General features: G+C 36.1%; 1 protein-coding gene across 3 annotated transcripts in view; it reads left to right on the top strand.

Moving 5' to 3' along the window:
• TOPAZ1 (testis and ovary specific TOPAZ 1) overlaps nucleotides 1-23,367 on the top strand; it is a 39,587-nt gene that overhangs the window by 11,617 nt on the left and 4,603 nt on the right. For all 3 annotated transcript variants that reach the window (XM_040086836.1, XM_040086824.2, XM_040086844.2), the window contains exons 5-18: nucleotides 1,162-1,217; nucleotides 4,385-4,491; nucleotides 6,693-6,778; nucleotides 7,494-7,631; nucleotides 11,990-12,053; nucleotides 13,205-13,356; nucleotides 13,564-13,656; nucleotides 13,943-14,058; nucleotides 14,955-15,021; nucleotides 15,993-16,167; nucleotides 17,646-17,746; nucleotides 20,401-20,566; nucleotides 21,389-21,553; nucleotides 22,571-22,774. In XM_040086836.1, the coding sequence (XP_039942770.1) occupies nucleotides 1,162-1,217; nucleotides 4,385-4,491; nucleotides 6,693-6,778; nucleotides 7,494-7,631; nucleotides 11,990-12,053; nucleotides 13,205-13,356; nucleotides 13,564-13,656; nucleotides 13,943-14,058; nucleotides 14,955-15,021; nucleotides 15,993-16,167; nucleotides 17,646-17,746; nucleotides 20,401-20,566; nucleotides 21,389-21,553; nucleotides 22,571-22,774 (1,690 nt within the window). The remainder of the gene's footprint in view (nucleotides 1-1,161; nucleotides 1,218-4,384; nucleotides 4,492-6,692; nucleotides 6,779-7,493; nucleotides 7,632-11,989; nucleotides 12,054-13,204; nucleotides 13,357-13,563; nucleotides 13,657-13,942; nucleotides 14,059-14,954; nucleotides 15,022-15,992; nucleotides 16,168-17,645; nucleotides 17,747-20,400; nucleotides 20,567-21,388; nucleotides 21,554-22,570; nucleotides 22,775-23,367) is intronic.

Raw genomic sequence — 23,367 nt, forward strand, 5'->3', positions numbered from 1 at the left:
TTAAAAGAAGGGAAACATTTCCTTCAGCAAATGGAGTTGGGGCTGCTAACAGGCGATTCACAAAGTTGTCAGTGCCATTTTGGTTCCTGATCTTTTGGAGAGACAAAAAGGGTCTGTCAAATTGTAAGGTTTGCTGTAGGTGGAGTGCTTATTTCAACATTACCAGGTCAGTCCCAGCTGGGTTGTTTCACAGTCTTGTGGCTTTATAAAATCATTGTCCTAGTGCTTGCTTTTCTGTGCTGTGTTGGACAGCAGAAAGTATGTACAAATAATCTCACCCAACCAAACTCAAAGCACAAAATGCATACAATCCCTACCTACGCCTGCTCTGTATGTGGATAGAAAGCAGCGGTGCACACCTGCAGGGGGAATGCAGTGGCAGAACACTTACTGCAGGTACTCCACCATTCAGGGAGATTTTCAGATTTAGCTTTTTTGATTTAGTTTTGACAATTAATAATCCAGTGAGAAGGGCAAAAACTAACCATGGAGAAAATGCTAAAACTATTCAGAAAAATAAAGTTTGGAAATCCAATGAGAGCATATGCTTCTCTGATTCTTTGGCTATAATAAATTTGTGATAGAATGTGAAGTCCTAAGTTACTTCATGAATAATGGATGAAGCAAAGCCATGGTTCTATGACATCATTCTGTATTAGTCTTTTCAGATTCTCTCCTCCAAATATGTTTTGTGCTGTCTTTTTCCTCCATATCATTGGGGATTTTTTAACTATCCACAATTGTGTAGAGCTGAGCAAAAGGCTTAAATTTCTCCTTGGTGCAGTTTTAAATTTCATTATACTTGATGGGATAACTTTTGTGGTGTTCCACCCATCTGTCAGGCACAGTTAAAATTGGGCAGTGGGCCTAAAAATTGCTGAGATTATCATGGGAGGAAAGAGAAGTGAAGACACTCATATTGCCTTTGTTTCCAATTAACAATCACTACTTTAAAGAACAGAGTATAAAGGCAGTATTTCCATTAACAAAGATGTTGAGAGAGTAATCCTGCACACCGAACTACAGTTTCTACAGGTGAGACTGTCTTATCACACCTTGCAACGATCTCTAACAGTTTTAAGTCTGTAGAGTAAAGCATAACAGGCTTAGTAGTGCTTTGCTGTACTTGAAAATAACTTTCAAATATCTTCACATTTCAAGCTTGCAGATGGAGTGCCTGATGTTGAAGAAGAAAGTAAGAGTGAAGCTGAAAAAAGGTACATATTAGGGTGTTCTTCATGTAACCTGTGGTATTCCCCAGGTACTATGCAAATAAAATGAGATGTTGTTACCTGAACACCACCAGTATTTAATTCAGTTTTCCATGTTACTGTAACTATGTGATTAAGAAAATAAATATGTGAAATAATAAAATTTCACTCTACAAAGTGAAGAACAACTATAGTCATAGCCTGACAGGACAATAGGGTTTATTTTGTCTTTTGACTGCTGGTAAAATATATTAACTTCATGACAGTGTCTCACTTTCGCATCTCAAGGTGAGTGTAGCTTAAGATGCATTTCTTACCACAATAGCACTTATCAGAACTTAACAAAACCAAAAAATAGTAATAAATAAATCGTGAAGCTTTCGTTTTTCTTTTCTGCTTGTGAAAGAATTGAAAGATCTCATTCAAATTCAGGCTGACAAATATTTGTACAGCAGTAAAAAAAGGTGCTTAAAAACATGTCACATGCAGTTAAGGACATGTTTTACCGTACTTCTCACTTCAAGCTGTGTTTGCAGTGTTTATTGCACACGTTGTTTCTTAGTCTGATTTACAGAATCACCAAGTAAGCCGAGTTGGAAGGGATCCATAAGGATCATCAAATCTTAGTCCTGGCCCACCACAGCATTATTCCCTAGAGTAAAACCATGTGCCTGAGAGCACTGTCCAAATGCTTCTTGAACTCTCTCAGGCTCAGTGCTGTGACCATTTCCCTGGGGAACCTCTTCCAGTGCCCAGCCACCCTCTGGGTGAAGAACCTTTTTCTAATATTCAGCCTAAGCCTCCCCTGACATATCTTCAGGCCATTCCCTGGGGTGCTGTCACCAGAAAGAAGACATCAGTGCTTGCCCCTCCTTTACCCCTCATGAGGAATTTGCAGACTGCAGTGAGGTCTCCCCTCAATCTCATCTTCTCCAGGCTGAACAAACCAAGTGACCTGAGGCACTCCTCACCAGTCTTCCACTCAAGGCCCTTCACCATTTTCATTGCCCTCCTCTGGACACTCTCTAGTAATTTAATGCCTTTCTTAGGTTGTGGCACCCAAAACTGCACAAAGTATTCAAGGTGAGGCCTCCCCAGTGCAGAGCAGAGCAGGACAGTCCCCTCCCTTGCCTGGCTGGTGCTGCTGTCCCTGACGCCCCCCAGGACACGCTTGGCCCTCCTGGCTGCCAGGGCACTGCTGACTCACATTGAACTTGCCATCAACCAGAACCCCCAGGTCCCTTTCCACAGTTCTGCTCTCCAGCCTCTCATTCCCCAGTCTGTCTGTACTTCCAGTGTTGCTCCATCCTGGGTGAAGAATCTGTCAGTTTCCCTTGTTGAACTTCATATGGTGGATAATTGTCCATGCCTGAATTGGCGTCAGACTGAGAAATTTTCATTCATCAGCAGGCCAGAAATGACAGAATTAGTTTTTGTAGGAAAGGTATAGTTAAGATGGAATTCTTAAGTAATTAGAAGAGAAATATTTTAGAGTGTTGTGGTTTAGGAGCAGAAATCCCCAGTTAGCTACTGCAGAAATTAACCCTGTCCTGGCTGGAACTAGAACACTTTTTCAAAATAACCGAGAAACTTTAGCTGACATAGAAGAGAGTACTGCTTTTTTTCCAGCACCACTCACATTTCTGCAACAGACTCGAGTGTGCCAGAAATCTGTTAGTGGAGAATACTGCATCTTTTTGTTAATCCACTAGAGAGCTCCCAGCTCCTCCTTCTGCTATAAAATACCCATTTAAATTTGCCTTAGCAGCATAAATAGTTCTTTATATTATAGAATAAGTAGATTATCTGAATAAAATATGTTTGTGCGATGCAGTACTCTTTGTAGTTAGAGAAGAGGCCTTCATTTGGAGTTAAACTGTTTTCTGTAGTCTTACTGAAAAATGCTACCATTGCAAAGTTTTACCTAGAAGAAAACATAGTTGCTGTTCTTATTTAATGAACTCCACTTCTAGTGATGCTGTTACTAAAAAAGATGCTTGCAGAGCTATATAGTTTACAATTCTGGCAAAATTGTGTGTAGTTCCATGTCTAGATTAAAGAAATCTGAAGGGAAACTGCTGTGAAAATCCTGTTGTGTCAGAACTGAGGCTGGCATCATGAGGAAGCATAAGAAGAGTTTACGTGACAATCTGAAATTTCTGAGTAACTAAAGCTGCAGATTTTTTGTTCCCTCTAGAAACCAACCCAAATGCATTGATGAGAATAAAGATTGATCTTGAAAAATTTGGATTTGTTAGATGGAATTTCTTCCTCTCTACTGTAGCATTTTTATTTCAGGTTGTATTGAAAACATCCTGAAGTTTAGGAACTATTTGAATTATCCTGGCTATGAGACATATTCAATGTCTTGAATCCCTTATAGAGGGTAGCAACTCTGTTTCTGTCTTCAGAGGAGCAAGCAGGTTAAAATGTCCTTTGTGCTAAACCAGGATTCTTAATTGAAAGCGGGAAGAGGAACAAGATTTCATGAAAGGGAATGCTATTTTTCCTATGGGTTTGTTTACAAATATGGAAGAGGTTACCAAATGTTTTGCTAGCAATATTTTTAGCTTATTTTTGAAAACACCACATTTTAGTCATTTAATTCTCTGGAATGTACGTATTTGGGAATAAAAGCAGAATAGTCTTTAATTGGAGTTCTGTTTGAAATCACCTAAAACTCCTGTCCAATTGTCAGTTTTTAGGAAAGAAAGCGGTTGACTCTTCAGAGTTCAGGAGTTTAAAAAGCCTTGAGGTTTACTCCTTTGGCAGACATTACATAACAGACTAATCTAAAGTAGATGCTTCTTCAGAGGAGTCAGAAATCACCTCAGTCTTCTTGTCAGCATGGGGGGAGGGGGAAGTGTTTCACAGGTGCCTTTTCTACTTACTTATTGAATTTCGTATGGTTATATGTTAGGGCAGAATAATCTCAGCTAAAAACATAATCAGATTGGACCAGGCAGATGAGGGTAATGAAAGTAAAATTGTTGGGACTGCTGGCTATTTAAATTTATGGCAAGTTTTGAAGTGGTGTGTAAAGTGTTGAAGAAATTCTCATCTTTTATACACTTCATCCCTCTTTTTAGGCATGCAGTACCTGAAAGAAAACCTTGTTTAATTTGGTTGAACAAAGTAATTTTAACAAATTTTTGGTTTTTAATACTCAACAGTGACTGTACATACAAAGTGAACTGTGAATTGCTATCAGGATTGCCACTGAATGACCGAAAAGTAAATCTCTTCAGTGAAGCTACAGAGATGAAATCCTGGGCAAATGGTATTGTATGCTATGTTGGTGAATCCTTCAGAATTTTTTGTTGTTGCTTTATTTGGCTGTGAGATCTTAAGGACCATCTTCAGTTCCCGAAGATGTTGGCTCGAATTTTACTTTGCATATATAAAAGGAAAACTACAAGCTCTTGTATGGTAGGTTAGTGACAGGTTTGGGATTGGATTTTTAGCAGAATTTTATTCTGTAGGGTCAAATAGAAATAATTCTATCTGAAATTCATGCCTCTCAAATACTTTAATGGTACAGCAGTGCCTGCATTCTTAGTAGTCTGACACATTGTGTTTCAGACGTGTTATTAGCAAGTAGCTTGTTTACATTTATTTGAGGTCAGAGAATGTGACTGCAGATTTGATTGGTTGATTGTTCTTTATAAAACTTGCTAGAATGGTTTGTCCACCTTGCTGAAGGTCAGAACTTTGTTGTTAATGCCAATTCAAATGTTTTTGAGTCGTTCACTAGGCTGGATCAAATAATTATATAGATTTAATAAGTAGCACTTCATGTTGACCCAGTATATTTCACACGTGGGACCGATACCTCTTAAGTATCTGTGCCGCCAGAGAAATCATAATGGAACTGCAGTCACTGCACATAACAAATCTGACATTTAGCTTTGCATAAATGCATGGTTTATTTAGCATACAAGATAGAGAAAAGCAGGAATCAATTATTTGTGGATAGATAACTGCTTTCTGTTTCTTTGCAACAGGTGCTTTGGAAATCGATGTTTTTAGAATTATTGATTAATACGGATGTTTATACACATGGATTTCTTGAATTAAGATCAGTGACAGGGTTTCTTGTTTAGTTTCAAATTATACTGTCAGTCTGAGTCTGTAGAACAATTTTATCATCATGTCATTTAACAGTATTTTCAGGTAGTGCAAGAAACACATGCTATGAAAAGGAATTTTGAATATGTCTTCAGACTCCATTTGTTTGAAACTTCATGTCTTTGGCCTTCAAAGCATATACACTTTCTGAAGAGTTCTTCTAAGTCGTCCTTCTTAAAGTCATTTGAGAGTTTCCAAAGCAAGTTTCTGTGCTAGGACAGGGCAAAAGCCTTTTATTCCCAGAACTGTGCAGGCAGGATTGGCTTTTTCACTTTAGTGCCTACTTCCCTACAAGTCTGACCTATAGTCAACAAGGGAGCGTACAAACTCCTGAAAGGACCTGATGAAAAACTCTGTGCTTGGGGAGGGCAAGAATCTGGAGGAAAGATCAAATTCCCAGTGGCATTTTTCTGTAGCTAGTGGTTGGCTGTTTTCTCAGTCTTTTTCTTGTCACCAAATGTATCCGATCCTGAATTTGTCGAGTGGCCCCCTGTCACTTCACAGTTTTTTGCAGTGTGACAATACATAACATTACGTACTCATTGTTCTACTTTTTGCTTTTCCTTCCTATCCTGTGATAGCCCTGTCTCTTAGGAAGACATGGAGACTAAGAACCATGTATCTAATGCCAGTCTCTAGTAGAACATTCCTTATTGAATGCTCTTTAGTTTTGCCAGAAGGAGCTAAGCACCCTGTCCTTTGAACACTCAGTTCTTTGAAGAGGCCAGATGGGAATCCTAGAATGCAGGGCATTCAAAAGCTCTAATTCGTCTTAAGATACGGAGTTGAAAATTTGAACTTTTATCTTCCATTAACATAATTCAGTTTTCAAAGAAAGAAAGCTGTCGTTCAATAATAATTAAAGTTCTAAAACCATGTTTCATGGTTAAGAAACCAGTAACTTAGAGTGGACTTAAACTTGCTACTTGCACTGCTTAAAACATAAGAGCATGAAAGGTTTTCTATCAGTTCTGAAAAAATAGCTTAAGTTTAGGGCTAGTGATGTTGAAATGCAGAGATTACTGATAAAGTGAGTAGGTTTTGAAATTAAAACTTCTGGTTATTTTTATTCCTTTTCTTATCTCTGTAAGTTAGAGCAGGAGCCCTGGATAAAGTAGTGAAGTTTGTAATTTAAATGTGCTTACTCTTGAAGTTTGTGTAAAGTCTCACTTTAAGGATAATTAAGAAAACTGTAATTTAAATTACTGGTTTTAGACTGCATTAATCAAATTCTCATTAATCATTGCTGTAACTTGAAGGAACTATAAATATAAAGGAAAATAAGATAAATGAGAGTGGTTTCAGTATGATTCATTTTTATTATGTGATTGCTGCCCTCATCCTAATTCTTAGGTTACAAATCTTCAGAAAGAAGTACTTTACTGCCATGTAAGGATGGTCGAGATTTTGAGCTGTGGAAGATGGAGAAAAATGCAATTGTGAGTTGTTAAATCTTTAATTTTTGATCCTTTGTCACTAAATTTCTTATGGATATTTAGACAGCTCCCCATGTATCAAGTCAGAAACTGTGAATCTGTACATGTTTATGTTTTTACACCTTTAAAGATGTTATCACTTAGTAAGTATAATTTCTGAGAACAAAATCAGTGATGAAGAGACTGCTATTCGCAGTGAAGTTTTCTTCATTTCTGTTTTCAGCTTAAGCAAAACCAAATAATGATTTTTGCTTTACTGGTGTTTGTAGAACTGAAAAGCAGACAAGGTTTCACATGTTTAGGACAGCCTGCTTTATCCATGATTCTGGGCACTGAATAAAGGTCAAGGAAATTGATGCCCCAGAATTCTCAGATGGTTACTCAGAGCCATGCAGGAACTTGTTGCCTTTTTCTTTCCTCTCTACTCATTGTCCATCTCATTTAGCAGCTCTTATATTATCCCTATTTGTGGTCTTCAAGACAGGCTTTTCGTTTTATTAGACACTAACATGACGTGACAAGGGATTGTTCTTTGTGTCCTTTGAAATGCTGAAGTACAGTGTAGAGATGAGGATTGTTTCAAAGACTTATAGATCACATTTTCTGCTTTCATTTACAGTTTGTAGATGTTTTGAAATTCTAAAGAACAAAGAGCATTTTTGCTTTCAATAAATATTACTTGGCTTTTCCTGCTTGTTGTAATTTTATTTTATTCCAGGCTTCTCATTCAGTCCAGCAGATCCTTGATGCACTTAACCTGCCCCGTAAATACTGCAGATATTATTTCATGACTTTACGTGGGTGTGAAAGAGCAAAATGTTGGTTCTATCATGTTCCAGGACAAGGGGATGAAAAGGTAAAAAGATTCATTAAAGTAAGGAAAAGATTGTAAGTGTGAATGCTTTTTAAAACGAAAACATAATCTCCTTTGTTCATTTGTATATGGGAAGTCAGTAATCAGTCAGGGATTGATGGGTGGAAAAATTGTTCAGAAATTCTTCCTCTCAAGTTTTTTTAAAGATTTTTTTTAAACATGGTATCATTTTGAACTAGTAGATGCTTTAAGAGAACACGCACCAGCAAGTAGGCTATGCAAATAAAGGGTAGTAGAATGGGCAGATTGAGACATTTCTATCCTGGGCATCAGAGACTTTAGGCAAACTTTTGCAAAGACTTTGTATGTATTTTTAAAGCCAAAAGCCATCTGTGGTATATTACCTTCTATATGTTTTGTGCAACAATGAGTTTAAGGTGCTGTTATCTCCTTAAATGGAGCAACAATTCTCATAATATTTGCAAGCAAGTATAATTTTCCAATTATGGACAAAGTAAATGTGTTTTCAAACGTTTAACAGAGACATTAAACTCATAATGGTTCCGAGAACTGTGCAAGGCAAGCTAATTGTACTGACATGTAATAAGATTCTGAAATTGGCTGTGTGAAAGTTTTGTAAGTTAACTGGAAGCAAACAAAAATGTCAAAGCAAGTAACCAACAAAAAATGCCTAAGCTTGTGTTCATCAGGTCTTACAAGATTTATTTCTTACCTCTATGAGTGCAATTTTATCGTTGATGTCAGCAAGTAAAAAATTTCAGAATCAAAACGTCAAAAATAACTTGCAGTAAGCCTGTTAGACATAATTGCTAAAAAAAATTAACATCCAAAAGAACTTTTCCATCATCCTGATATCTTAAATATACTACATCAGAATTTTTAAAATACATCAGTGTAATTTGGTTTTATTTTTTCTTAATGTTTTCTCTTTTCCTTTATATGTATCCAAAAAAAGCTGCTTTATATTTTTGTTAATGCTTTCTAACCCCTTTGAAAATTTATATGACATCTTAAAAATACTAAGATAATTTGAGAGAATTTTTTCTTTTTTTCCATTTTCCTTTTTTCTCAAGTGTGATATATCTTTGTCAGGCTGTAGTGAATATTTGTAATTTTCAGCTAGTTTATCTGAATTACTGTGGTTTGTAATGCCTCAGGCACATTAAAGAATTATATGCCTGAAACTATTAAAAATCTATTCCATTTGATTTTATTTGTGGTGCAACACTCCAGCACACTTCAACTGTTCTACCCACCAAACCTAGCCAAACTTTCTTGATAGTCTGAAAGTATACCTGAGTTTTGTTTGTGTATGTATATATGGTTTTAGACCTGTCCATTTAAAAATAATAGTAGGCCAAGCACCTCATGGTGGCACCAAAGTACATAAATGAAAAACAGGTAAAGAAGCGATAAAGGCATCTAATCTTATACAGGAGGAATAAATCTTTTCAGCAGAACTGTTATACAGACTGATAGTTCACTTGCTTAGAACTGTGTTCTCAGTGATAATAGTTACCAGAGTTTTTGAAGAGACATACCTTTCCCCATAATGATATTTTTTATTTTTCATTAAGTAAGTGGTTGATGTTTTAAGGCATAACTTCCTAGTATTTAACACTTTACATTTGTAATTGATCACACAACACAGCAGTGCATAAATTCATAAAAATACTATGGTTTGAGAATCAGCATACTCTTGAGCTCAGCAAGTTGTACAAGTTACCAGTTTTTGTTTTTTTTTTTTAAAGATGCCTTTCGTTTTCAAACAGTAAAAATCTGTTTTGTATTAGGTAAAGTAAACAAAAGACTTTTCAATACTTGCCAAAGTATTTAAGGGAGGATGGATCTTAACAATGTGTATCAGTGATGGAGAAGAGGGTAAAGGAGGTGACGCTGGATTCTTCTCCATGGTCCTCAGTGAAAGGGCAAGACACAGTGAGCTTAATACAGTAAATTGTTTTGCTCAAGTGACACTTCAGAGTGTAGCACAAACAATCATTTCATGGTTAAATAAGTGGTTTCAAAACACGTTGTTATGCAAGCTGTATTTCTCTTTGTGATTTTATTTTAGCTTTGTGAACCTTACTCATTAATTTTTTTGGACTCCTATCCATTAAAGAAATTTTTACTCTCTGTGACATCACACTCTTCTTTTCCTTGATCCTTTTCCTTGATCCTATGAACCTCTTAACTGGAAACGAAAAGGATACAAAATGGGAAGATTTCTGCCTTCATTAGTGTTGTCTTAAAACTTCAGAGTCTTGGACAAATGCTTCTCTTGTGGTGGATTTTGGTTTTGTTTTTTAATCTGGCTTCCTAAAGAAATGAGAATCTACGTTGTCCTTTTATTACTGTCTCTAACCACCAGTAAATGACATTTGAACCTTTTGGTCAGTTTCAGCCACACTGAATAGGGATTGTGCATCCCAAAGCTTCCACAGGGTATGGAAACTTCCTGTAAGAAGGATCCTGGTTTTGATCTTACTGAGATAAAGGCTGCAGTATGGGGGTTTCTCCCTTATTAAACAATAGAGTGGGCACTGACTGGGCGATGCTGAAGTATTTAGTGAATTCCTGTACTTGTTCTTCTGAATAAGCACCTCTGTGTTGTTGTAGTAGGATCATGTTTGTACTGGAGAGTTGGTTGTATAAGATAGAGAGGCCTTTATTACGGTTTTTTATTAAATTGCCATGTTAAATAAGTCATGGAATCAACTGATAGATGACAGAATAGTGTGATTGTTACTGCCTTTTGAAAATAGGAATAACCTCTTTCATGTACCTTCATTCAAAATCTATTACAGCTAACTCAAAATTTAAAGATTCTCGCATTTTTACATAGTCTGTGGGTGCAGTTACACCTTTCAAAATTGGAACAACTAAATCAACTGAAGCCTTCTAGAAGGTGTGAATGAATAACACATTTAGTTTCTTTTATGAAATACAGCATGTCCCCTGATTGAATACTACTACAAGTGGTTGTCCAAGCAATTTCACTAATACTTGGAACAGTCAGAGCTCCAGATGCAATCTTGGCTTGTTTTGGGAGTCAGTCCAAAGAAGGAGAAAAACGAATTCCAAAAGAAAGCAAACTAATATTCATACTGTAAGCATTTGCTGAAGTTTATTCTGGAAATGCCTTCAGCCACCTGGGAGTATAGATTTGGATTGAGTGGGTTAACCTGTTCCCAAGTGACACTTCATGTAAATTAATGATCAAAATTTTGACATGATTGTCTGAAAGGTATATCTTGGACTATAGCTGAACATTGCGATACTGCTTCCAAATAAAAACAACAAGCTTTATTATACTTAGATGTACAGTTTTTGTATTCTTTGGCTTGATGTTCGAAACAGAATAATGGTTTTAAAGTAATAAAGATGTCTTGGCCACAAACCAGTATCTTCTGCTTTGATAATAATTCATTTGCTGAATAACAAACTTTATGAGTGAATCCTGTGTCATTTTGAAGTTACATGTAAAAATAAACCTGATTCAGTTCTGTAATACCCTGACTACTAATTTAGGGCATTTTCTGTGTCTTGATGTTTAACTGTTTCACAAAATAGTATCAAATATGACCAGTTTACATTGTTGTGCATAAAGACTGTAAATGTTCCAGAAGTGACAGAAAATTTCTAAAAGGGGGTGGGGGTTTTCCCCAACTTGGAATTCTAAGATAGAATATCAGTAATCTTTATTTCTTCATCTGCAGAGATGGTGCAAAGTTTAAGTATCACAAACCTGACAGCTTAAGATGTTAAAACAAGAATGTTCCAATAGTAAATAACATTAAAATATCTAGGTGTGGATTTCTTTTTTTTTTTTTAGTCAAGTCAGGGTTGAAATGGTTCATTAAAGCAAGTTAGTTCTGAGTTTTTTGTTCTGTGTCCTTATGAATGATTCTTTGTGACAGTCAGTGTTACTAGCTACATTTCTGGATGATTTTTTTGCTTGGTCTATTCATGGAATTTTTACTTACCTAGTTTCACTGTCACATTTTTACTTCCCTTTCCTTGTTTATAGTCTGCCACATTTATACTAATTCTGATTTCAAGTTCTGGTTTGTTGTTGTTATTTGCTATGAGTATGTACACACATGTTCAAATATTTGTGGTCCTAGCAGCCTCTTTCCCAGATTTCCCTCTTTTCCCAGATTTCATCTGCATTATTTTTCGGTTTGATTTGTTGGCTTTTTGACAGAGCCTTTACCTACAGACCCCATTGCCTTCTTATATAATTTATCAGTATGTATGGCTTACATGGAAGCAATGTAAAGCTCATTATATAATAGAACTCATGTTTGTGAGTAGTTCCTTTGTTTGGCATAAACTGAAGGTTGATTTTACTATTATTTTTTTCTATTTTTTTATAGATTTGCATGGCAATTCTTAGGACATACATTAGTATCAAAGAATCAGGCCTCCTAAAACGTGCAGGTATGGTATAGTAGTAGCTGTTGCTGTATCTTTTTTACTTAGCTTATTTAAAGCAAATTAAGTAGGCTGTCAGGAGATAAATGGTTGCCACTTCAGCTGTGAAAAAAAAAAAGTTCTTACTTCAAATGAAAGAATACATTCAATCCCTGTGTTTTCATGGTTCAGTTTCCCAGTAAGGCTAGAAATTTAGATGTACACTTACCTCAGGAGGTTCTTAGAAATCTTACTTCCACATAAAATGAACTTAACCTGACTGTAACTAGACTTGGGAGTAGAAATATGTAAATAGCACAGAGAGAAGGTTTAACAGAACCCAAATTTTATTAAGGTGCTTTTGAAAACCCTGGTCAAGCATCAAAAACCCAAAAACTTGAGAATGGAGGATCTTGAAATTAAGTGTTGCTACTGCACCCACCTCCAACTGATTTCGTTTAGTCCTTACACCATATATGCAAATGATTATGATTAACACATTTTAGGGACTGCAGTTCATTCAGATCCATCTGAGCTTTTGAGTTCAGTCAGAAAGGGCTTTTGTTTTGTTTTTACTCTGGACAGTGATTCCTTTTATACCAGTCCTGAGCAGTCTTTAAGTCTTTGAAAGCCTCTTAGAGTGTGGCAGAATGAGAACGGGGAATTCAGTTGCACACTGTGCTGCAGCGTTCCCGTGCTGAGCACATGAGTGTTTTAATGTGGGTAACACTGGATACCAGCAGGCCACAGTACATGTTTATCTAGGAAGGGTAGCCCTGGAACAGGTTGTAAGACCATCAGTTGAAACGCAGCACTTCACTTCCTCAAGTTTTCTGTCTGGAAAGGCCTTACTACCTTGATGCATGTACCAAATATAACCAGGGTTTGTGCATTCTTCTTGTGCTGCACCAGATCAGCTAAACTTTCTGGGAACCTGCAGGAATTACAGTGCTCAGCTCGATGATACAACAGATTTCAGAATAGTCAGTCTGGTTCTGCTAATGTTAACACTGTATTCAAACTGGATCAGTTCACCCGTATTTCTCCATATCGCTGCCCCATAATATCTTGGACAATTAAATGTTGTTACACTGTGTGTAAAATGTAGGGAAATAACTTGTTTAAATAGTTAGCATCAGTTAACCCCAAAGTGAAATTCAATTTAATTGCTTTTTCAGTCCAAATATTTGTGCAGTATTACAAAGAAGTTGCTCCTGGTGTGGATTTTGCTTCTGAAGTGCTGAATGATCTTCTTGTTTCATTGCTCAAAAACAGTTTGTTGCAGGAAGTATTTCAGATATTGAATGTAATTGTTCAAATCAAGACACTGGTAGGTGACTTTGTAATATTTTTTAAATCTTAGTTTCATAATTTTAGTTTTTTGAGTACTATGCCATTTATAGTAATAGGTTTGTCATTACTCTGGTACTCAAATCTTGGGTGAGGGGAGTAATTCAGAACACCCTATTATAAAATCTCTGAGCTTTCTAATTGAACGGAGTTGCAAAACTGATTGTGCTTTTTTTGTCTATATTAGCCAGCTGTAGATGTTCTTCTGAAAGTTTTTGAGCATGTGGCTTCTTTGAATATAAGAAATGCTGTGCCTACGTTAATCAATACCTTCTGTAAGGTACAAGTTTCGTTTGTACTTTAGTTTGCTTGTTGGAATTTCTGAAATACACTGCCCGTTTTTTAAAACTCAAACCTATCACTTTTAAAACCAGTACTGAAATAGCGCCAGAAGTTTTATTGTGAGTAGCTGAAATTGTGGTATTGGTTTTCATTTATTCCTTTGTTTCTGACTGAGATTCACTGTGATGTGTTTTTCCCAATGTTGTTTGCCACTTATCTCTGAAGATGCATTGTTATCCCAACTTTTTGTATGTTCACTTTTCTTACCTTGTTTGATATTACAGCTCATTGATGCTGGTTTGTTCCTTGAATTAGAACATTTTGACTACATTATTAAGTTACTTCACCAATTGCAAGTTTCCAGTTGGGAAATGACTACTGTTTCAAACATAAAATCCAGGTATATCTTTAGGAGCTATTTTCTAATTATAGCTGCCTACTTCCTTCTTCAGCATCTATTTTTATAAATTTATGTGTAATCTCTAAAAGATATGTTGGACGAAAATACTATCACGTTGTATAATTTTATTCAAATATTGTATTTTAAATTGTATTTTAAAGTGCTGTCAGGCTACTGTGTTTCAAAGATCAAGCATTGTTAAATCAAAACTTAGATTCTGACCACGATTATTAGTTTTTTCCATATCAATCATCATTGTACAAACTGCTGCCAGCTGTGATAAAGACCTATACAGCTGGCCCAATTAGAAACATCATGGTTTAATATATTATTTAGGCCCACACGAGCAAACAGTACTTCTGCAATAAACAAGCCTTCTAGGATTAGTTATAATCTGAAGTACTTTTCTAGTTTTCCTTCACAGTGTGACTACATAAACATTTGTGCCAACACTACTAGGGAGGAGGGTCATTTTTTGAGTACAGCTGGGATATGCTGGGCAAAATGTCAAATCTGTTAAAAAACTGCTGATACTTCCCCGTCTCTTGTACAAGATTGTGATCCTTTTTAATTTTTGTACTGTCTGCATCTACACCCACACACGAGAAACTAAATTTGCGATTCATACACCTTTGATTCTTAGTGGAAACCAAATATGCAGCGTCTGTGAAAATATCTCTGCTCAATTATTTGTTTAATACTTGTGCTAACTTCCCCTGGCAAGATTTTAAATGAGCATTTTCAGTGTGCAGTTTGTGTAATGTGAAGCAAATAGGATCAAAAATCATATCAGTTTAATGTTCGTATGTGATAATTTGTTGTTCACCTTCTGCTAGTTCAATAGGATGTGTCAAAATTTAAGCTGGGGTTGTTTTTTTTCTTTTTCCATATGGAAGATTTAAGGAAAAATACTTTGAAAAGACATGGATTTTTGACTTCAACTTGGCTGTGGCTGAAATTCAGGTACAGTATGTGCATTCTTCATTATTTCTTTTAAACCTACATGAAATAGCAATTTCTAGACTTTTTTTTAATTATTAGGCTTTATTATTAAGTATAGTGAGCTTATGATAAAATACTTTTATGCAAAGCCATGTTTGGGAGGGCTTAAAATGCAGGAGAAAAGTGTCTTTGGCCTTTCTGTAATGTCAGTATTTTAATTCACATACTTGGAGTTTTATCTTTGCATCGAATTCAAAGATTGTGTAACTTTAAGCCATTATTTCCTCTGCTTTACATTTGTTGTGCTTGGTAGTGGTACATCACTCCTCACCAAAAATTTAATACATTATTTAGCAGATAGATTTAGTATCTAATATAAAAACACACAATTGTAAAAGCTGCAATTGACAACATTAAGCAGTATTTTAAAGAATAAGGAAATACTGTAAAACATTCTGTATTTGGACACTTGTGTCTTTCATATTCAAGGTCAGATAACTCATTATGCACAGTTATAATGTAGTTTATGCATTATCACACATCCTGTGCAAATCCAGAGATTGAAATATAAAAAGTGAAAAAGCAGTACTGATTTTTTTACTCCTTTAACACCAGAATCAAGTGATCTGGCAAGCAAAAGACTAATTCATATAGAAAATAACCATAAATTCAGCATGCATCGTGGGGAAAAAAATGATGAATAAATGCCAGTTCCTACATAGGATGAATACGGGGTCTGAGCATTCTCAGTTGGGGTGATGACATGAAAAAATTAATTCAATTTCTTGAGAGATAGAAGTAATTAGCAGTCCATGCAAATTTGGCAACATGTAACTGCCATATTAACATAAATGTTCTTGGCAGTAGCATTTGATCTCCCACTTTTTTCTTCTTTAAGTCTATCCCAGGTACGTATCTCAAATTTCAATATATTTTCTGTTTGGTTCTCTGGAAGCAGGTTTGCTTATATTTATCCTTTGCCTTCTTTACAGCATTGCAAGGAAAAAAGGGATTGGACCAAGCTGGGAGCTTTGTATCTTAATGCAAGAACTGGATGTGAACATTTTGATGATCTTCAGAAATTGTTTTTATCTATTGCTGAAATTCTAACTAAAGATTCTGAGACAAATAGACCAGGAGTCCCTTTTTGTGATTTTGCTGATGCAGGTAAAATTAAGATGCAAGAAGTGCTTTTTGTAGAGTTTTTAAAAGAGATAAAAAATTAATTCATACCTTTTTCTGATTATTAGTTAATTTAATGTTACAATATTCTGAATTTTTGGGGGTGCAAATACAATCAGCTGTAATGTTCAGTAGAAGCTGTTTTCCAGCAGAAGTGCATAGTTGCTTACACTTAAAATCAAGGAATATTCTGAAGGAGGAACAGTAGTGTTTTATGAAATCAAAAAGAGAACCCAAAAGTCATGATCTTTCAATAAAAATGGCCTATGCTCTGGACAATGGCAAATGTATTTAAGTATTGTCATGTAAAGTGTCACACTGTTAATAGCATAAATAGGCTTCAGTGCTGTAAATATATATACTGTTGTATAAACACAATGGGTTGCATCACGTATATAATTTGTACTTTTTTTTTACTAAGTTGGATTTTTAGAATTATTTTATTCTCTGAAGAACCAGTGGTTTCTGCAAGAGCTGGGTGCTCAAGAACCTAATGTTTTAATAGTTCTGGCAGGTTTTCTTGCCTCTTTCTTCCCTATGCCCCTTAATTTGCATATCTATCATTCTTCCTAATAAATTTGCAGATTACTGGGGCTTGGTGAAGTGTCAGTGGGATGTTAAATAATTTTATAAGGATTACTTAGGTATTTTTCAACCTGTGTTTCCTAGTAAAACATAATGAATATTTATTCCAGACATGTGACATATCCTTTCTGACCACAAACTTTCTTATTATAAAAAAGCTGTCAGAGCTTCCAGTTGTGACACCAGGAGATTTTGTCAGAGCTTGGAATTTAGTCTGTCTTCCGTAGAGCAGTGGTCTCCCAACTGATAGGCACCTCTATCAGTGAAAAATTTTTGAGCAGTCACCCACAATTTATTTATTAATATATTGTATTTATGTGCTACTACACCAATATATTAAATTCACTATAAGCTATACACAAAAAATAGGAATCTCAAATATGAGATAAATATAAAATAAACACTACATTTTAAAGTATTTTAATTATTTTTATTTTCTAATAGTGCAGAAAATATTTCCTTCCCACAGCTGAATGGATTGTTGTGCTCTTACCCTGCTTTGAGACCTCTGCTCTAAATGCCTAACAGTGCTTCCAGAGAGGTTGTACTTACTCAGTTCTGCAATTACCAAAATTTCTTTGTGGTGCCAGAAAATGTTAAGCTTACTTTACAAATAATGATGTTACTAAATTAGCCATTACATGTCCAAGCATTTTATGGATGACTTAGATTACTGTGAAATATTGTCTGAATAAACTATAGTTATTTGACCTACTTCTGGTGTTAAGACTTAGGAAGTTGCTACTTTAAATGTCAGATAGTTCATAAAATATATTTAATATTTTCACAATTACTGTGTTTTCAAAATGTTTAATTTCTTTAAAACTGCATTTACATGGACAAAAAAAATTTAAAAGCCTTTTTCTTTTTCTTTCCAGTAATGAAAAATTCACACCATAATAAAGCAGACGGACTTTTCATTGGAAGGACTGGGATAAGCGTAATGTATTCGTATCACAAAGTACTGCAGTGGGTAAAGGTATGCAGAGCTACAGGAACCTGACTGGAAGAAAAAGAGAAAAATAATTAGTAATTTCTTTTATGGATATTAAACTGTATTTCTGTAGCAAAATGACTGGGTGTGCCACCTGCTTTCCTGCCATCTTAGTACTTCCTAACTGTCCAGCTGGACCAAAGCATTTTATTGTGCCTTTCTGAGCAGTTGTCTTCTGTGGAGCCCATCATAACTTGGTCTTGCAACCTAGAAACTGATTGCTCATGTTCATCTTGAGATTTGTCTGAGCTGAGGTTGAGTCTGAACTAAGAGACAGGTCTTCCTTAGATTCTGGGGTGAGGTGCTGATGGGGTTGTTTCCCAGAAACATCACTTTTTCCCGCCTTCATGCTGCATTCTGAGACCTCCCAACTCAAGTGATATTTAGAGAAGTTTGGGCAATTTGCTGCACCAGTGCTTCTGCAACATCCATTCTCAAATGGAATGGATAAGGCTAGGAAGACAGAAAAGCAGCGTGGCAAGGCTGCTCTTGGTGACTGCCTGTTCCCCAGAACGTTGCTGGAAGTGCTTTTCTTCCACTGAATCTAAGTTCTGTGAACCTTGCAAAACTCAGACATCACAAAGAAACACCTTTAAAATCATACCTTTGCTGTCAAATATTACACAGGGCCAGGGCTAAGAGACTAGACTTCTGACTGCATGTTTTATTTAGGCCTCAAGCAGTATTGGTCATAATTTCACAGCAGGAAGATCATTTCAATGTTAAATTTGTCTTTTTCATCCTGTAAGGAACCAGTGCATACAAACCAGATCTCTTACAGAAAGCAACATGAAAAGTGATAGCATAAGAAGTAATATAAACCCCCAGTGATTTTAGAGTGTGTTTTGGTCAGGGATCACATTCGGAACTTGGGCCTGATCCTTTCAGCTAATAATTACACTGTACGTGGATGTTCCTCATCCCATAGAGGATGATTTCGAGCATGCAGTTTTATGAACAGAAGCAAATGCTGTCATCCCCTTTTGTCTCTTGAGGTTTTGGTTTGGCTGTTTTTTGCAAATTACCGTCAGGGAATCCTTTCTGGTTAGCATCAAAGAATTAAATTGTCTTTTGTACAACTGTCTCTAGGGGTTGACCTTCAGGAATTCTGTTATGTTAAAATCCTGTGCACTGCGCAGTCTGTTTCCAGGATCAAGCCAGGTTCCAGGAGATACTTGACAGAGGTGCTTAGTATGATGTTAAGGTGTCAGTCTAGAGGCAGGATCCCTGTTCTGATGAATCATTCATTTTGCAGCATCAGCTGCTTGAGTTGAATGGCCTTCAGCAGGCTCCTATCAAGCTGCAGCACAGTGTGATACTGTTTAAGAGTAAAGGGAAGGAGAGAGGGTCTTTGTATTAGTACTTGAGTAATACTGCACTAGAACTTTTCAGGCATTTTTGTTCCACAAAACTTAGCAGTTAGAACAGTTAAGATACGTCTGACCACAGAAGACAGAATCTAATCTTGGCATTGAGGAGTGGTAGTGCTCCCATGCCCACTGAAGAGTTCCGTTTGGCTTGGGTTTTGGCTCTTCTTTAGCATATAATGTTTGTGTGCCTTCACACATTTTAGCTGTTTTCCAGATCCATCTTAAGGGATTGAGTCTGATCTTGGATTGCACAACCCCTCATATTTCAAGGAGATTCATCTTTCTTGTCCTAATTTCAAAGGTGCAACGTGTGAAAAGCACATGTTGTGTTATTCTTGTACAACATGAGTTACTAGAAGTAGATGCTTCTTAAAATACTATGATTTCTTTCATGTCTAGAGCAACATAGCAAACCTGCTTCTCAAGAGATTACTGACCAAGATCCTCAAACAGCTTTGTAGACAGCCCACGTTGGCCATATCGGTGTGAATGAGGCTCTGCTCTGAACGATTTTTATTGGAACTGGCAGATCCCAAATTTGTCTCTGCTTCAGGAAGATCTCTCTACCAGTTTTGCCCCATTATGTGTATCAGATAAATCCCTAGTCCTGTGGTATCTACTTGATACCATGTCTATTTTGTCCAAAAGGTAGTCCAGAAAGTAAGGTAGTAATGGATTTGCTCCAGTCTAAATATCGATCTGGAATCCGATGATAAAGTTGGTGGTTGTTATGGTGTTGGCCAGATAGGTCCAACTTCTTCCAGTTTATTGTCCTGCTGCATACAATCATCAGTGTTTTCTTTGACTTAACACTGGAGTAATTATTTCACTTTAATTATTACATCTGTGCTGCAAAATGAAAACTCTCTGTATGATCTTTTAGAATTTTGTACATTGTGTAGTACTGAATGGAATAGCAATAAAAATATTTATAAACAAAGGAAGCAAATACAAATAAATTACAAAGTATATTAAAAATACCATACTGGACATTATAAAGTAGAAATAATGTTATGGGTAATAGTGTGTTGGGAGCGCTTCCACAATAGGTTGGTAGAGTTTTTTTGCCTACATAGTCAAAAAACCCCAAACTCTTGATTAGAAATTTTACTATACTTCACCCCTGACTCAGTTTGGATGACTGCATCAATACCTATAAATCTGTGTCACTAACTTAAATCTGTTCTATTTTATGTAAATATAAACTGTGTTCACTGATATTGTTGCTTTTTCTGGCCTTCCGCCTTTCCCTTCTCCCTCTTACATTAGGGAAGGAAGGTTTTGGATAAACTGCATGAGCTACAGATAAATTTTACACTCTTGAAAGGACTTGTAGGTGCAGGGAGGTCAGCATCCAGATGTCAGATTGTTAATAAAGCTGCAGAAATCTTTCTTCATTCTGGAAATTTGGATGGAGCAATAAGGGTATTGAGAGGTAAGCCTGTCTTACAATTTCGACTTATATTTGAACAGTTCACTTCTATGACAGATTTGAGATAAAAGTTAAAAGCTGGTCTGTGTTTCTAAATACAGTTAGTAATACTGAGGCAACAAAGGAAATGTGATCCATCTTACTGGTTAGTATTCTTCTTGATATGTATAAGAAATATTGCAACTAATGCCCGATTTTTTCAGCAGTTTTCACAGTATTTTGCTATCAACACCACTCTACACAAAAATCTGCAGTAATGAGGGAGGAGTGCAGCTTGGAAAACGACGCTGTCCTGTGTAGTTTTCTTTTGAATCAAGGGACATTCAGTGTCACATTTCCGGCTTGGGTCAATGCAGTGTTTGCACCTCACAGTATCCCCATTTAATATAATTACTTTAGAACAGTACCATATTTCTGCAGTTACTACATACGGCTTTTTGGAATTCTGATCTGCTGAAAAGAGAAGAAATTCAGAAGTATAAAGAATGGAATGTATGCTGTAAAGTGATATTGAGGATGTAAATTTGCTGTTTAGTTTTATAGTTGTACATAGATAAATACACGTATCTATATGTGCCACTGACATCCATTTTACTACAGTTATGTTTTACAAAAGGGGTGATTTACAATATAAAGGTTCAGAGAATCAGTCTAAGGAGTCTTGGTTATAAGGAACAAATCATTTTATAAGTCGAGCTGCACTTTTCTGTGCAATTCTGAAGTTTGTGTCAGGGTACAGTTTACCGTACATTTTTAATGGCTCAGAGTCTCAATATCCAGAAGTTCCAATTCCTGTAAATAACACTGCACTGTTGTTTGCCACAGAGTCAGAGTGGATCACAGATACACCATTGTGGCCCTGTGATAAAATGGACATCCTCAATCGACATAATCTGTTATGTGCAATAGTGCATAAATACTTGAGGAAGAGTTTGTACAGGCAGGCATTTGAAGTTCTGCAGAACTTACCAGGCTTGCAGAAACATTCTGGTAAGTAAAGAAAAAGATACTGTGTTAAGAGCTAAAAATTTAACAGATGGTTCTGTGGTGGTACTGCCGTGTTTTCTAGCTAAACTTTGTTGAAGAAGTAAGATGGATTTATACAAGCCTGTTTCGGTTTTCCAAAGAGTATAGTGTCAGTTGAAATGTGTTGTGCTCTGCAACTCTTGCTGCACTTGTGCACACACACTTGGGTGTGCACACACACCTGTCGTCTTTTGTTCAGTTACACAGGGCAACTGGAAAGACCAATTACATTTTTAAGGATTATATACAATCTATACAGTGAGATAAAATAGGGATATTTTAATTTTATTTTATCTTAATTTCAGGTTAATGAGGTGGGTTTCTTTTTAACTGAGCTAGCTAACCTAAGCGTCTCTTACATACCATGTTAAGAACCAAGTGCTCTTTCAGGCTCAAATTTATCTGACAGATTTTGGATGAGTACTTCAAAATGAGATGCATAGTTACTTAGGCTCTACTGAGGAAACCTCAGCTGATTCCTGTGTGTAGGTCTCAGTCTACTGCCACTGTATGCTTTTAGGTATGTTAGGAGAGATTGCCTGAAAGACCGTCTACTTTAGAGAGTACTGAAAGGATCTACTTTTTTATGAGGTGAATACAAGGCTGCTCAGTCCTGCCAAAAAGGAGACACTTCAGAGCAGGATTAGAAGCAGAAAACCAAGCAGATTTTTATTGCTGGAAATGTTAAATCTGAGAGATTAGGTGAAGGTTGTATTTATAGGCTTGAGCAAGTGAATGTATTTTTATCTGATTCTATTGGTTTTGGCAGCAAATTGTAACTTGAACCTTAACACTTCTCAATGTGAATGAACTACTGTATGAAAAGATTTTTGACGAATTAAGCATTCACATTATCCCAACCTTGTTCCGTCTTGCTGATAGAGGCAAGAGTTCTGATTTAGGTACTGATTGAGAAACAATCCTTCGACTAGATTTACATTTGAATTAATTCAATAGTTAATATTCTTAATTTCATTTCAGATACTGTAGATGCTTCTCAATATAGCTGCCATTTTAACAAGCTGATAAATGCCTGTTTTGAGAACAAGAACCTTGGGGTGTCGTCTTCTGCAGTAGACTTCATGCTTTCCAAAAAAATTGCTATTGATTTTGTTTTACTTAGAGGATTAATCACAGCTTTGGGAAGAAGTTCTTTATGGTCCAAAGCTAGGACCTATTACAAAAGTAAGTTGCTTCTTAAACAATATCCTCCCCTTATGTTCTTTGGGTAATATGCTCATAAACTTTCAGTATGAGTAAGGAGAAAAACAGTACTTTCTGTGTCACTGTCAGGAATTGATTTGTAACCAAAATATTTATTAGAAAATGGTGGGTTGAAAATAGGAATCAGTGCATGCTACCTGGCATGACATAAATATAATGGTGATAAAATTAATTCTTTACATTCAGTTGCAGATTTTCAGATATGTGAGCCCTGAAATGGTTGAAAAGTGCATCATGTTCACTTTCTCATCTAGGCAAATTAGATTTCCTGATACTTCTCTCTAGAAGTGTACTACCATCTCTCTGGTGGTAAAATTATTGATAATAAAGATTTGAGAAGTCTGGCTAATTAGTTTATCCTAATGATAAGAAAATTCCTTTCAAGTAAAAGCTAATAGTCTGTAATTGTTTATAACTCTCCATTTCTGAGCTAAGATAATACTGAATGTGCCGCTTTGCTTAGAGTCTCTCAGTATTGTCACATTATTTACTGTTTGATTCTGTGTAAGAATTGTTGAGGTTAGCAGACTGCTTTAAGAGTCTGTCCTTTCTGG

This window comes from Hirundo rustica, chromosome 1 (genome assembly GCF_015227805.2).
Source record: "Hirundo rustica isolate bHirRus1 chromosome 1, bHirRus1.pri.v3, whole genome shotgun sequence".
Taxonomy (NCBI): domain Eukaryota; kingdom Metazoa; phylum Chordata; class Aves; order Passeriformes; family Hirundinidae; genus Hirundo; species Hirundo rustica.